This window comes from Lycorma delicatula, chromosome 6 (assembly GCF_047948215.1).
Source record: "Lycorma delicatula isolate Av1 chromosome 6, ASM4794821v1, whole genome shotgun sequence".
Lineage (NCBI taxonomy): Eukaryota > Metazoa > Arthropoda > Insecta > Hemiptera > Fulgoridae > Lycorma > Lycorma delicatula.
In genome coordinates, this window is record NC_134460.1 from 85,356,912 (window position 1) to 85,372,767 (window position 15,856).

Here is a 15,856-nt window from a genome sequence, read left to right on the forward strand (position 1 = left end):
GAGGAAACAGAACTTACAATAATTTCATTGATGTACACTTGTAATATTGCACTGACAAAAATAAAAATTCACTTCTAAATAAATAGAATGGTAAAATTGATTTTTTGTTCATGCGTCCATGTTTGCATGTATATACACCTAAAATTAAATTGGTTATTACTGAATCAATTATTCTTCATTCATTAAAAAAAATTAACACAAAGAAATTGAAATCAATAAATTCTTTGATTATATTATACCAGGTGTCAAAAAATAATATTGGGGATTTAATGTATTATAATATCTCTTGGATTTAGTGTACAGTGTTGATTTAAGGCTAGAATCAAAGCGCAAAAAGGACAACTTTGGTTGCACACACGGTCGTAGATTGGTTCCCTATCTTTATACTTATCAGTAAGTAACATTAGCAAAGATTGATTGAATGTAAAGCCATCTTTGCAACTGACACTGTGTTTTGCAATTTACTAAATGTGGATCTACAGTCACAATTCAATATGCATTCCATAAAACATTTAATTGTGATCCTCTGAGTGACAAAAATATTCGTTGATGGCATAATCAAATGACCAAATGATTTTGTAAAGGGAAGAGTATGGAACAACCACGGCTGTCTACAGAAATTAATGAATATATATGGGAGTCTTCCCTACATAGCTCTAAAAAATTTGTTAGGAAGGCCAACTGCAAACTAGCAATGTTTGTGATGACAGTGTGAAATGTTTTAAGAAAACTTACAAATGTGTTGTTACCATTTACAGCTGTTACAGGCTCTGAAGCCTACCAACTACACTGTGCCGATTTCATGATTGAAGTGCTGCAGCATGAAGATGACAACTTTCTTGAACATAATGTGTTTAGTGATGAGTCAACAATTCATCTTAGTGGAAATGTTTAACACACATATTGTCCATTCCTGGGAATCAGAGAATACCCATGAACTCTTACAATACAAAATGGACTCCCCAGAATTAAATGTTTTCTAGCATAACTCTATACAGAATTGTTTCAATGATGTTTTTCTTGACTGCTGGATCGGTTGACATGGAAATGATGACAGGCTCATTTGCAGTCACCAGTTACTCTTTCATTTTGATTCTGATTCTTTACTATAAGTCAAAGTTAAGAGATATTAACTAGCTTTAAAACCCCAATATTTTTTTTTTATACCTGTGTAATATGAGGTGTGAGTGTACAAATATATATATTATATCTGCCAATAAAAGATAAATTTTACTTCAGATTAATTACTTTTTACTTGTATTATTTGATAATTCCACCTAACATTTCTTAGAGATGAAAATATTAATCAGTAGTTTTATTTGTTAAAATATCAATAAAACTAATGAAAGCATTAAGCTGTACAGACAGTGTAAGTAAGCAGTAATTATTCAATTCAGTTTCAAAATTCTTAATGTAACTTCAAATTTTGTTTTTTTTTGTTAACACGATTCTTCAACAGAATTATGTTAATCAACAGAATTAATTTCCCATCGTTTTAAATGTAATGTTTACTTTCCTATAACTGTTCAGCGCCATTATTGTTTATTTATTACCTTGCTGTATAGATTATATGTTATTTAAATCTTTTGACTATGAGACATACAATAATAACAATTTGGTAGCTTTTATTACTTTTTAACAGAACAAGAAAGCCATAAAATTAAAATATTTAAACATTTAAAATAAAGCTGTTCCTCTGAATGAATAATGCAAATAACAGAAATCAGCTCATATGTAACAGTAACATGTAAAAATAGGAATAAGATCATGTCCCAAATGCATACCTACATAATTATTTTTCAGTTGGGGAAAACATTATACATGTAATCATAATCTGAACCATTTGTAATTAGAAATAAACTTACTTAAAAAATTATTGAATGTGAGTTCCTGAAACTTCACCATTTTCCCTGTTTTTCATAAGATAACAATTCTTACTTGTATAAGAAGCAAAAAAATAAGTTTTTTGCTTCACACGTAAGTTAGAAATAAAATTCTAAATAAAATAATTCTGAAATTTAGGAAAGTTTTGTACATATAGGAACTGGTTTTCATACGTGCAATAATTGAAAATCAATGGAGGAGAAATTTCCCAAGGATGAAAGTCTTGAAGACTTCTTATTACATTTTGAAAATCATAATTTTATTAGATAATTTTTGTTTTGAATGTGATAATTATAAATTCATAATAAAGAACTGAGTATATATATTATCTTAAATGATAGTCTAATATAGATATAATCCTAAGACATACCATGTACAGTAAGAGTAGCTGAATTTGATTCACGATGACCAACTATATTTTGAGCTACACATACATATTCTCCTTCATCACTCTGTTGAACATCTGTGATCATCAGATTGCCACCGTCAACTATTTGAACTCTGTAAAATATAGAAGATATGTGACTACATTTTTAAAAATAGAACTGTGCTGAATGGAGATAAGCCACTCATTTTCATTTAGTGCTTAAATATAAATGTACACATTATATACAGAATATGAGTTAAAATGAATGTTACAAAAGCAAACGTAATAAGGAAAGAAGAAACAAGCCAAATGAATACTTGCACAAAAGAAGGCAGAATTGAACAAATAAAATAATACAGATATTTATTACAATGTTAGCAGAACACCACAGAAGTGAAAATGAAGTGAAAACAAGATAGCAATGATTAAGAAAGCAGAATGTACAGATATAAACAGTTAATATGCAGTTTAACAGTTTTTTTTTTTTGTATTCAGTCATTTGACTGGTTTGATGCAGCTCTCCAAGATTCCCTATCTAGTGCTAGTCGTTTCATTTCAGTATACCCTCTACATCCTACATCCCTAACAATTTGTTTTACATATTCTAAACGTGGCCTACCTACACAATTTTTTCCTTCTACCTGTCCTTCCAATATTAAAGCGACTATTCCAGGATGCCTTAGTATGTGGCCTATAAGTCTGTCTCTTCTTTTAACTATATTTTTCGAAATGCTTCTTTCTTTATCTATTTGCCGCAATACCTCTTCATTTGTCACTTTATCCACCCATCTGATTTTTAACATTCTCCTATAGCACCACATTTCAAAAGCTTCTAACCTTTTCTTCTCAGATACTCCGATTGTCCAAGTTTCACTTCCATATAAAGCGACACTCCAAACATACACTTTCAAAAATCTTTTCCTGACATTTAAATTAATTTTTGATGTAAACAAATTATATTTCTTACTGAAGGCTCGTTTAGCTTGTGCTATTCGGCATTTTATATCGCTCCTGCTTCGTCCATCTTTAGTAATTCTACTTCCCAAATAACAAAATTCTTCTACCTCCATAATCTTTTCTCCTCCTATTTTCACATTCAGTGGTCCATCTTTGTTATTTCTACTACATTTCATTACTTTTGTTTTGTTCTTGTTTATTTTCATGCGATAGTTCTTGCGTAGGACTTCATCTATGCCGTTCATTGTTTCTTCTAAATCCTTTTTACTCTCGGCTAGAATTACTATATCATCAGAAAATCGTAGCATCTTTATCTTTTCAACTTGTACTGTTACTCCGAATCTAAATTGTTCTTTAACATCATTAACTGCTAGTTCCATGTAAAGATTAAAAAGTAACGGAGACAGGGAACACCCTTGTCGAACTCCCTTTCTTATTACGGCTTCTTTCTTATGTTCTTCAATTGTTACTGTTGCTATTTGGTTCCTGTACATGTTAGCAATTGTTTTTCTATCTCTGTATTTGAACCCTAATTTTTTTTAAATGCTGAACATTTTATTCCAGTCTACGTTATCAAATGCCTTTTCTAGGTCTATAAACGCCAAGTATGTTGGTTTGTTTTTCTTTAATCTTCCTTCTACTATTAATCTGAGGCCTAAAATTGCTTCCCTTGTCCCTATACTTTTTCTGAAACCGAATTGGTCTTCTTCTAACACTTCCTCCATTCTCCTCTCAATTCTTCTGTATAGAATTCTAGTTAAGATTTTTGATGCATGACTAGTTAAACTAACTGTTCTGTATTCTTCACATTTATCTGCCCCTGCTTTCTTTGGTATCATTACTATAACACTTTTTTTGAATTCTGATGGAAATTCCCCTTTTTCATAAATATTACACACCAGTTTGTATAATCTATAAATCGCTTCCTCACCTGCACTGCGCAGTAATTCTACAGGTACTCCAGTCTATTCCAGGAGCTTTTCTGCCATTTAACTCTTTTAATGCTCTCTTAAATTCAGATCTCAGTATTGTTTCTCCCATTTCATCCTCCTCAACTTCCTCTTCTTCCTCTATAACACCATTTTCTAATTCATTTCCTCCGTATAAGTCTTCAATATATTCCACCCATCTATCGACTTTACCTTTCGTATTATATATTGGTGTACCATCTTTGTTTAACACATTATTAGATTTTAATTTATGTACCCCAAAATTTTCCTTAACTTTCCTGTATGCTCCGTCTATTTTACCAATGTTCATTTCTCTTTCCACTTCTGAACACTTTTCTTTAATCCACTCTTCTTTCGCCAGTTTGCACTTCCTGTTTATAGCATTTCTTAATTGCCGATAGTTCCTTTTACTTTCTTCATCACTAGCATTCTTATATTTTCTACGTTCATCCATCAGCTGCAATATACGTCTGAAACCCAAGGTTTTCTACCAGTTCTCTTTATTCCGCCTAAGTTTGCTTCTGCTGATTTAAGAATTTCCTTTTTAACATACTCCCATTCTTCTTCTACATTTTCTACCTTATCTTTTTTACTCAGACCTCTTGCGATGTCCTCCTCAAAAATCTTCTTTACCTCCTCTTCCTCAAGCTTCTCTAAATTCCACCGATTCATCTGACACCTTTTCTTCAGGTTTTTAAACCCCAATCTACATTTCATTATCACCAAATTATGGTCGCTATCAATGTCTGCTCCAGGGTAAGTTTTGCAGTCGAGTTGATTTCTAAATCTTTGCTTAACCATGATATAATCTATCTGATACTTTGCAGTATCGCCTGGCTTTTTCCAAGTGTATATTCTTCTATTATGATTTTTAAATTGGGTGTTGGCAATTACTAAATTATACTTCGTGCAAAACTCTATAAGTCGGTCCCCTCTTTCATTCCTTTTGCCCAGCCCGTATTCTCCCACTATATTTCCTTCCTTGCCTTTTCCAATGCTTGCATTCCAATCTCCAACTATTATTAAATTTTCATCTCCTTTTACGTGTTTAATTGCTTCATCAATCTCTTCGTATACACACTCTACCTCATCATCATCATGGGCGCTTGTAGGCATATAGACGTTAACAATCGTTGTCGGTTTAGGTTTTGATTTTATCCTTATTACAATGACTCTACCTCTATCGATATGCGTCTTTTTTAACAGTTATGTAGTTGTAAAAAAAAAACAAATCTTGTGAAATGTTATAATTGAAGTGTACTTTTATATGGATATGAATCATGAACACTAAGAAAAAAGAAAGTGAAGTGCTGAAAGAAGTTTAAATAGATAAAGTGAAATATGAAGAAGTTATGCGGGGAGTTAATGATAATAGAAGCTTAATCAGAAGATTCAGAATAAAAATAAATGTCTATACACATCATGAGAAAGCGACTGATGAGAAGGAGCAATAAATAGAAGATGGAAAAGAGTAAAAATTATGGACAATCTAAAATGAAATGGAAGCTAAAGAATCTTTAGGTAGGAGTAGAGGAGAAGGTGATGAAGATGGTGCAAGGAACCTGCCTTAGGACAAATAATTATATGATAATGTTTTAAATAACACAAAAGAATCAAAAAATGTTCTTTGGAGATAAATGTTTAGTTTATTCATGTCACAAAATATATTCATAAAGTAAAATTTCCCATTTTCTATTTTACATATCTTGAAAGAGGTAGTTAACACTAGTCAATTCATCTTACTCTTAAGTAAAACACATGAGAATAATTAAAATCTAAAAAGCTCAAAAAATCTCATACCTACTTATGAATGCTTAGTCTTGGGGGCTTCCCCATGATTGAAATTAATTAGCTAAAGTTAACTAATAATACGTACAATAGAATTAACTTGTTTTAAACATTATGTTACTGATATGTTTAAAATCAAATATAGACTACCAAAGTGACATCTGATGAATATACAATGTGTAAAAATGCCAACCATAACTTTCTTCCTGTCACACTTGGCAAACCAATCAATTGTAATATATTACCATAATTTATCAGTGCATAAAAAAGATTAAAGAAATATTTATTAATAATAATAATTTATACATTTAATGTTGTTATGAACTGTATACCTTTTAGATGATTCTAAATCTAAGATTTGATCATTTTTCTTCCAGAATAATGTTGGTTCTGGATGCCCTTTTGGTGGTCCACATTCTAAAAGAGCTGTCTCTCCAGCAGCTATTTTCGTATCTTTTGGTTCAACACGAAAATTCTCCCTCAGTACTGCAACAAACATAAGTGGAAATGAAATTAAAAAAAAGAAAGAAACTAAATTATAATTTTTAATCTCTATCTTCAATGATTGATAAATTACATTTTCTAATTAATTAAAAATTTCATAACATGAATTATGGCAGTTATTTTTTTCTTTAATTCAATTCATTAAACCTGCAAGCTCTCAAAGACTGTTCATTTGATATCCTACTTCATGAGTTCAAAAAATATACCTGAACTTTTACGCTGTAATATTATTTTGATTTACTTTTATATTTAGCTACTAGGCTTTTGTTGTAAGTACTACAAAATTAAAACACTATGTTAGTGCTGTTTGTATCTCATACTTCACTCCTCTCACATTTCCTAGTAAGCCTGACATATTTTGTTTGTAATTCTTAAGAATGGCTGTCATTTTTAGAAGTGACTTGGGGCTTTTGACAGGTCACCTACAGGTGTTATGATCTATTAACAGATACCATTAATTCTATGCTATTAAATTAAATTTGTTTATATAATCATACATTTTAATTATTTTGTTTTTATTTATTCATACATTTTTTACATATATTAGACATATATAAAATACAAAAGTTTTTAATACAATCATTTTGGTTTGCAACAAATTTTATTATAAAATAAAAAAAAATAAAAAAATAAAATTAAATTAATTTTAATTTTTTTAATTATATAAAACAAATTCTTTTATATTTTTAAAGTATATACAGTGTGATTATTATGTTACAATAAGTTTGACTCTTTTAGGAATGCTATGCTGAGGATGATGGTACATTTTGTTTTTCTGTTTAGCCTCTAGAACCACTATAAGGTATTACTTCAGAGGATTTTTATTATGAATGTAAAGGAATCGTATTCTTATACAGTCTCAGGTTAACCATTCCTGAGATGTGAGGTTAACGAAACCCAAACACCAAAGAACACTGGTATCCACGATCTAATATTCAAATCCATGTAAAAGTAACTGCCTTTACTAGGATTTGAACCTTAGAACTCACAACTTCGAAATCTGCTGATTTGTGATGATGAGTTTAACCACTAGACCAACCCGGTGGGTTAAGGTGGATGATGGTACCTGTCAAAACAATCTGTCCTTGGTGTGATCACCAGGAGGAGCTACTTCTGGACCAATTCAAGGATTCCATTTCCTGTCTAGTGACTACACAATAATATTTAGCTAATGGTGAAAGTGACTAATCAGTGAATCCAAGCCATTTTTATCTCTCAAAGAAGTCTTTTTTATAAATAAATTTCATAATTTTCTGACAAATGTGAATTACTATTATGTCATCCATTTTAATATATATATAATCTTTCTGTTGCATTTTCAATTTTATTTTTTTTTTATTTTTATTAAATATAATATTCATATTCATATTGGTTACCTCATAACAATAATTTATATTTTACAATCTCTATATAATTTTTTTGGATTATTTTTATTGGGTTACGGGTTAAAGGAATGTACATTATTTTATGTACATAAAGTAAGCAACTTTGTAATGAGAAAGGTATAACCTGTAATATTTTAATTTTATTCTCATTATTAATTTTTTTTTTTTAATTTTATATAATTATAAAATAATTATATCATAATAATATAATTTTTACCTTTGCAATAATTACATTATATTACTATAATATGATTTAATATTTATATATAATAAATTAATCCAAAGAATAAAAAAGTTAAGACAGGAAGTAGTACATAATACAGATATAACCAATACAAAATTAAGTAATAAAAAGGCATAACTAAAATTTTGAACAGTTGTGTATGGTTTTTCTAATATTATTTAAATAAAAACAGTATTATGTTGCTACTCTAGAAAATTGCTTTTTAAAAAAAAAAATTCAATCAAAGATATTTTTTTCACAATTATCATGAAAATCATTCAATTATTAATATTTCATTTACAAAATTAGGTAAATAATAAATTTCATGTTCTGTAATTTTATATTCTTATTTACTTAGTTAAATTTTGCCATTAGGTTACAACTGCACCTAATACTTATAAAATAGCTTGGCAATGTCATATTTAGATATTCTGCTTTGCAAACATACATATTAGACAATGGAAATCAATTTATGAGAACAGAAAAAATATAGGAGTATTTCTTCCCATAAAAATAATGCATCTATTTTCTCAAAATGAAAGTCTACATTTTTATAAATTATATAATTTTAAATTGGTAAAAAAAGTACCATCTCTTCTGGCTAATTTTAAAGTATCTGCGGTAATAAATTGTTATATGCTGTGTATATACTGAATTGTTAAAACTGTTTCATAGCGTTTGAATGAAAAATTGGTATGATTTTTTCTAAGGATGCTAATAGAAACCAATTTTTCTTGTGGAAAAATGTATCACGTCTACTACATTAGAAAGTCACAAAAAAAATGAATGTTAACCATAATAAAATTCTGATTCTGTTATTTCAAATTTTTGCAGTTTAAGGAATATTCTACCAACGAAATGTGTTTATTTCCTACTTTAATTCGTATTATAATATGAAGAAAAAGATAAGATTAAGATTCAAAAATAAATAACTAGAGAAAAATAATACACTGTAGTTAATAATGGAAACACAACCTGCTTTACAGGGTTTTCTTTATGATAAAGACTATTACAATTATTAATTTTCTTATTTTTCTCCAAAATTATGAGAAATTTTATCAGATAAACTTATCATCATCTATTTATATGCAGAGAAAATAAATTATTGTACAGAAAGAAATACGAAGGTAGAGAACACAACAGAATAAAATATTGCAGAAAGATAGAATGAAAGGTTGCAACAGTGTTCACTTATCCAGCTGTGCTTTACCATCAACTTTTGCTATTGTTTTCATCCCTGGAGGGCAGTGCTGCTTCATGTCTACCCTTCTCTCGCATTTTACATTCTAGAATTAGTTTATGCTAACGACGACCGCTGGAAAACGACACAACTTTTTAAACTGACGTCACTTTTACATAATCCCATTTGCTTTAAATTAAATGCATGCAAATAAGTTAAGTTACGGAAATGAAACTTATGCTTATGAAATTTAAATAATTATATTAAAATAACTTTTATACTTAATAAGAATTATCTTTTTATTTATTTTTTAATAATCAGTAAACAAAAAAATACATTTTAATCATTCAAAATTAAAATATATATAAAATATAATTTATAAAATGTATATATATTATTATGTAAAATACATAATTTTGTGTTAATCACATAACCTCAAAATATTTTCTGGAACATACATTCTCAGTTATCTGTTTTAAAAATTCCAATCTTTTTCTTCCCCTATAGTTTTTACCTTCTACATGTTCCCCTATCACCAAATTAACTAAATCTGAATGTCTTAATGCACAGCCCACCAACCTAGTTGATTTCTTTTCCAGATTTTTCTTCAAAATTTTCAACTCTAGTATTCATCTAAAGCCCTCTTCATTTTCAATTTTATTGAATCATCTAAATTTCAATAACCTCCTATAATATCACATTTAAAATCCTCTATTTTTTCTTTCTGTTATATTACTTTCTTTTATTCTCTACATTCCTCATAAAAATATCTACAAGAATTTCTTTCTAATTCTTAGCTCCATACTTAACACTAATAGACTTCTTTTTTGTATGAAAGCACTTCTTGCTTATGCCGGTCTACTTTTGATGACAGTTATTTTATTTCAACCTTCCTTTTCATTTTAAAACTAAAATAACAAATTCTCTTCTGGTATAAATGGCATAAAGATTCAATCCACAGAAATGGGAAAATAAATAACTTTTGTATTAATATTTTTCGTAACATTAATATTTCCACTGATACCTAATTTGTTACAATTGATTTCTATACCTTAATACTGAATTGGGATTAATATTATTAGCAAAATATTTCAAGGGAAAAGATAGACTTTAAAAAATCCACTCTCAAAAAGCACATAAAAAATTATTTATTCCAGTTTCTTTTTATATTTTGATTTCTGAGTTCCCCACCAAATTGGAAATAATCAAATAACTTAGTTTTAATTTGACAAAATTTAAGAACAATTGAAATAATATTAATTTTTCTTATATTTTATTACCTGAAATGAGAGTTATTTACATTTTTTTTGAGTTTGTATTTTATTTTCTCTTATTTTATTTTAAAAATGACTATGTGGAAAAATTTCACAAAAAAGTCACTAAAACTGAGAAATCAGCACGATTATAAAAATAAAAAAATTAATGCAGAGAAATAATATTAAGTAACTACCACCAAATATGAGCTGAAACTGTCAAGAATGCTAGAATATGGATTTCTTTTTTTCCCTTAAAATTTTTCATATAATTCCTTGATATCTGCATAATAATAATAATAATAATAGAATAACTTCAATTTAATACCATAACACTTTGGCAATTCAACTCTAAATAATGGTAATGACAAACAATAAGAAATATTTTCAAATTATTTATGGGACCACTTAATTTTTAATTTAAAACATACCTGACTTTTATTAAACGGGAAAAAATTTAATGTAAAACAACTTCAGAAACGTTCTCAATATAATACAATGAAAATAACCAAAATTGGGGAAATAGGCTGTGAATAAAGTTTGAAAAACAGTATAATTAGAAGTAGGACATCTTTATTTTGAAACTGATTAAAATTTTAAGAGAATAAAGTACTTGAAAAACCGTTGTAGGAAAAATCTTTTAGAATTTCAATTGAGGTTCTGTTTCCCTCTTGGCTAAACTATTTGAGCACAGTGAGAATTTGAGGAAATCATTTTTTTAAATAAAAGTTCACACAATTCAAAATAATTTAATTTAAATGCCAAAAAAGTAATAATAATTTAAATAATTAAAAGTACTAGGGTCGTTTAAAATATTTTAGGTCTGACATCGTAGTGGAGCAAGTATAAACCACTATAACATTTGTCAAGTTTGATCTATTAGATGGCGTGACATGATGTTTCAGTTGCAGTTTTTTTGGTTTTTTTTTTTCTATTGTTTGAGGCGATCGAGTTAAAGCAACCAAGTTTTGACATTTTCTGAAAAATGGATAAAATTAGGTTCGAGCTGTTATAAAGTACTTTTAAAAGGATTTAACCATGACGGAAGTAAAAAAGAGTTAAGATTCCACTTTAAAGGATTCTTCCCCTTCGTTTTCGATGATAAAAACGAGGCCTGCTGAATTTAAATGTGGTCATACAACCATTCAAATGGTGAACGCTCAGAATGTGCAAAAACTATTACAGCATCGAAATCAACACAAGATTCCACAATACAGTATTAAATGATCGCGAACTGCAGGTATACGACCTTGCTGACATCGCAAGCATTTCGATACACCTTGGGTATTATTACATTTTACACGATGTTTTGGGTATGAAAAATATTTCCGCTCGATGGGTGCCGCATTTGTTAACAGTCGACCAAAAACGCGTTTGACTGAACACGTCTCAAGGGAATTTAGATTTATTTAAACACCAGCCAGCTCACCTACTCAGAACCTGGACCCTTGGGGCTCAGGTCAGCCCAGGGGCTCTTAGGGCCTATCCAATGGCCACAGAGCTCGCTTCGCTCGTCATTCCCAATTTGCCAGGGGGACCGGTGGCCTGGAGACCCGGAGAGCTTGCTTTCGTCGCCATTCCCATCTACCCAGAGGGCTCCACCCCCTGGACCCCCGCACTGTAAGTTATCCTCATGGTTGTGAGAATAATACTGATAGATAATAATTATAGTATTCAGGCTTTATAAAAACCTGAAAAAGAAACTAAATTAGAAAAGATAGAATAATAGTAACTACGGTAACTAAAATACACACACCTTTGACAACGAAAAATTCGTAACTTATTTCTTTGCCATGATGGTAGAAATATAATCATGAAGTAAAATGATTAATCTATTTTTTTCTCAATGAATATCTTTAATTTACAACTTCACTCTCCTTCAGGACAAAGAAATAATGAATATTTTTAATATCTTAACCTTCAAGGAAGGTAGGGCCTCGGTCGATGGCTTGAAACTTTCCCTGAGATAACACGAATGTATTTTGCAAATTTGAACGTAATCGGTCGGTTGGTTCTCGCGTGATGCGATAACAAACAAGCAGACAAACTTTATATATATTTGCGAATAACCGTGATCCGTTAGATCCAGAGTGTACCTAATGCATGCAAAAGTTAGCCTTCAACGTACTAACAAACACCTCGTTTGAATTTTGAAAATGGAACCCATTGCACCCATAAGAGCACCCCATGAGCCTCCCAAAATAGCGCCGCAGGGGCAGCCTGTTTGTTACCAGTTAGATGATGATGATTGGTCTAGCCTCCCACAAGATGCTTGCCTAGCTCATCACTCTAGTCTCACACGAAGTCCCCACGGGAAGCCCATTATTGTTAAACAGAGATTTTTTTAATTTATTTAATATTATTTTACTTGACGCAAATTTAATTCTATTATTTTTATAATAACGATCCGAATTATTCAGTTCAAACTTAGATCACACAGTGGTAGAGACTCACAACAGTTTTTAGTTCATTAATTCAATTCATTAAAGTTTGTGTTTCAACTGGCAAATCTTCACTACTACATACATATATTTAGAGATTTTTAGAGATGAAATATCTCTAAAAAACTTCTAAGTTATGCCAAGAAACGTGGGTAAAAATGTTTTTGCGATTGATCGAGTAGGTTTTTTGTTATCTCGAACAAACAAAAACTCTCTTCCTCTTTATACTCGTAGAATAGTATACATGATTCAACTAAGTTTCTTCAACAGATGAAGACTTATTCAACAGATGACGTATAATGAATTTACACGCCAGAGAACAAACAATAGGTGAAGTAGGAAAAGTCATGGCTACGATTCTTTGGGATTCTCTTGGTGTGGTAATCATAAACTACCAGGAAAAAGACACGCATTCCAACGGAGTATAATACTTAATTACTAGACCGACTGAAGGATTCAGGCTAAATGTCCACATCTGGCCAAAAAAAAAAGATCTTTCACTCCAATAATGAGTCTACTCACACGTTTCGGAATATTGCTGCAAAACTCCATGAATTACAGTGTTTTCACGTACGCGTATACGCCGGATTTGCCTTCCAGTGAATACTGCCTCTTTCCATACCTGAAGAAATGATTTGCAAGATAAAGATTCACTTCAGGTAATTCAGCTGAGACAACCGCTAATTTTGCAGAGTTGGACAAATCGTATTATACTAAGGCTATTAAAAAGGAAGGAAAATCGTTGGTCTAAATGTAAAACGTACTGTGACGTGACTACATTGAAACACTGAAAAAAATTCTGAAAAACCGTGTGTTTTCTTTGTAAGGTAGAGAACTTTTCAAACGGCCTTAATATAACTTAGTAGTTCCAGTTTTCTACAACTAAAGTTATTCCTTACTTCCAGACAAAGAAATCCATGCAGGGATCGTCCGGTTTTTTCTACTTTTTATAAAAAAATGATTTATTTAGTTTTTCAATAAATCCATTGATAAATTTAATAAAGATATACTGTAATGTAAATTTTTTTTGTAGTCAGGTTATTTTTAACATGGTGTTTGTTTTCCTATCTAGATTTGTGACCATCAATCAATTTAAAGCCATAAAATGGAAACATATTTAAAAAGATAATTCCTAAAGTGCAAAAATATACCACACAAATAATTTACCGTACAAAAATATTCCCCAGACATATTAATACGATGATTCCGCAATTGAAGTCTGATCTGCGAGTCTGTATCACTCATTAACTTATCTAACACTATTCAATTCACAGTGCATTATAATAATTAAAATTGACAGATAAATCCCTTTGCGATTATGATATTAGTCTCTAACCCTATTTGTTATATACCACGACGTTGCATACCAAATCGACCATTAATGGCAATTTGGTTGTACATCTAAATTCCCTCTCTTTCAATGTATTCATCCATTGATAGATTCAACTTATCATTCATACTGTGACATTAATTTTATTTAGTTTCTACCGTAACGAACTCATCCATTATTACATTAAAAGTAATAAAAGTTATTAATAAATTTTCTATCTAGAATTCTGTTAATTTTTTTTTAACAAATAAATCTTATCAAAATATTTAAAAGAAATACGTGTTCATACAAAAGAATATTTCTCTAATTTCGATTTTGGGAAGAGTTGTTTCACTTGAAAATATTATAATAATTTTTTTACTCTTGTGGGAGAAGTTTTATCTGGAATATATTTTCTAACAATTAATAACCCGATTGTACACAGACCCTTTTATTGTACGTACGTTCATATATATATATATATATAAACAGCTTTGTCACTGATTTGGAAGTTACTGTATTCTCCTTTTTATGAATCATTTTAATGTTTCAAAAAATTTTTGTAACAAAGATAATGTCTGAGAAAGGTCAAATTTAAAATATATGATCCACTTTTTTACCTTAAGATAAAGAAAAACATTTAGCTGATGAATTTATTTCCGTATACTACGTATTTTAAAATGAAATACATTTAAACCGGCGAAACATTTTAATTCCCTTTTTTTTAATGCAAAAAATCGAATATTAAATTAATTTAAACTTCAAAGCGTTTTTTCAAGATACCTATTATATTACAAATTATAAAAACAAAATAATAGCAGATCCAACTTATGAACAAATACTTTTACAGAAAATTGTATTTTTTTGCAGTCAGCTAACCTGATAAAAAAATGTACTACTGAAAAACTAAACAAATCAGATGAATTGACTTTAAAAAAAAAAACAAAAAAGGGATTAGCCGCTACGGTTTTAATGAAAACTAATCTCATAAACACATACTTTTTAAATCGCTACATCATACATTTTTTTGAATGAATGGATCTAAAAATTAATTAATTAGTTAACATTTTCCAATCTCCTTGGCAGGGTTTTAGCGTCTCGGCCTTTCATCCTTTGGTCCCGGGTTCAAATCCAGGTCAGGCATGGCGTTTTTCATACGCTGCAAAATTTCATTTCCCATATCCCAGCCACAAACTTCAAGCTTATGTAGCAATATCATCAAGCAAAAAAAATAAAAATATTAATGAACTTTCCTACAGCTATCTCTTACGATCTCTTTAATTTGACCATTGATAACACCTCTCTTTTTTCCTGTTTAGCCTCCGGTAACTACCGTTTAGATAATTCTTCAGAGAATGAATGAGGATGATATGTATGAGTGAGTGTAACTGAAGTGGAGTCTTGTACATTCTCAGTTCGACCATTCCTGAGATGTGTGGTTAATTGAAGAAACCCAACCCACCAAAGAACACCGGTATCCACGATCTAGTATTCAAATCCGTGTAAAAATAACTGGCTTTACTAGGACTTGAACGCTGGAACTCTCGACTTCCAAATCAGCTGATTAGGGAAGACGCGTTCACCACTAGACCAACTCGGTGGGTTCTATTGATAA

General features: G+C 30.0%; 1 protein-coding gene across 4 annotated transcripts in view; it reads right to left on the minus strand.

Moving 5' to 3' along the window:
* Nucleotides 1-15,856, minus strand: part of LOC142325993 (roundabout homolog 2-like) — a 1,010,872-nt gene that overhangs the window by 38,481 nt on the left and 956,535 nt on the right. For all 4 annotated transcript variants that reach the window (XM_075368034.1, XM_075368032.1, XM_075368033.1 and 1 more), the window contains 2 exons: nt 6,279-6,432; nt 2,255-2,385 (listed from right to left, as the gene is read on the minus strand). In XM_075368034.1, the coding sequence (XP_075224149.1) occupies nt 2,255-2,385; nt 6,279-6,432 (285 nt within the window). The remainder of the gene's footprint in view (nt 1-2,254; nt 2,386-6,278; nt 6,433-15,856) is intronic.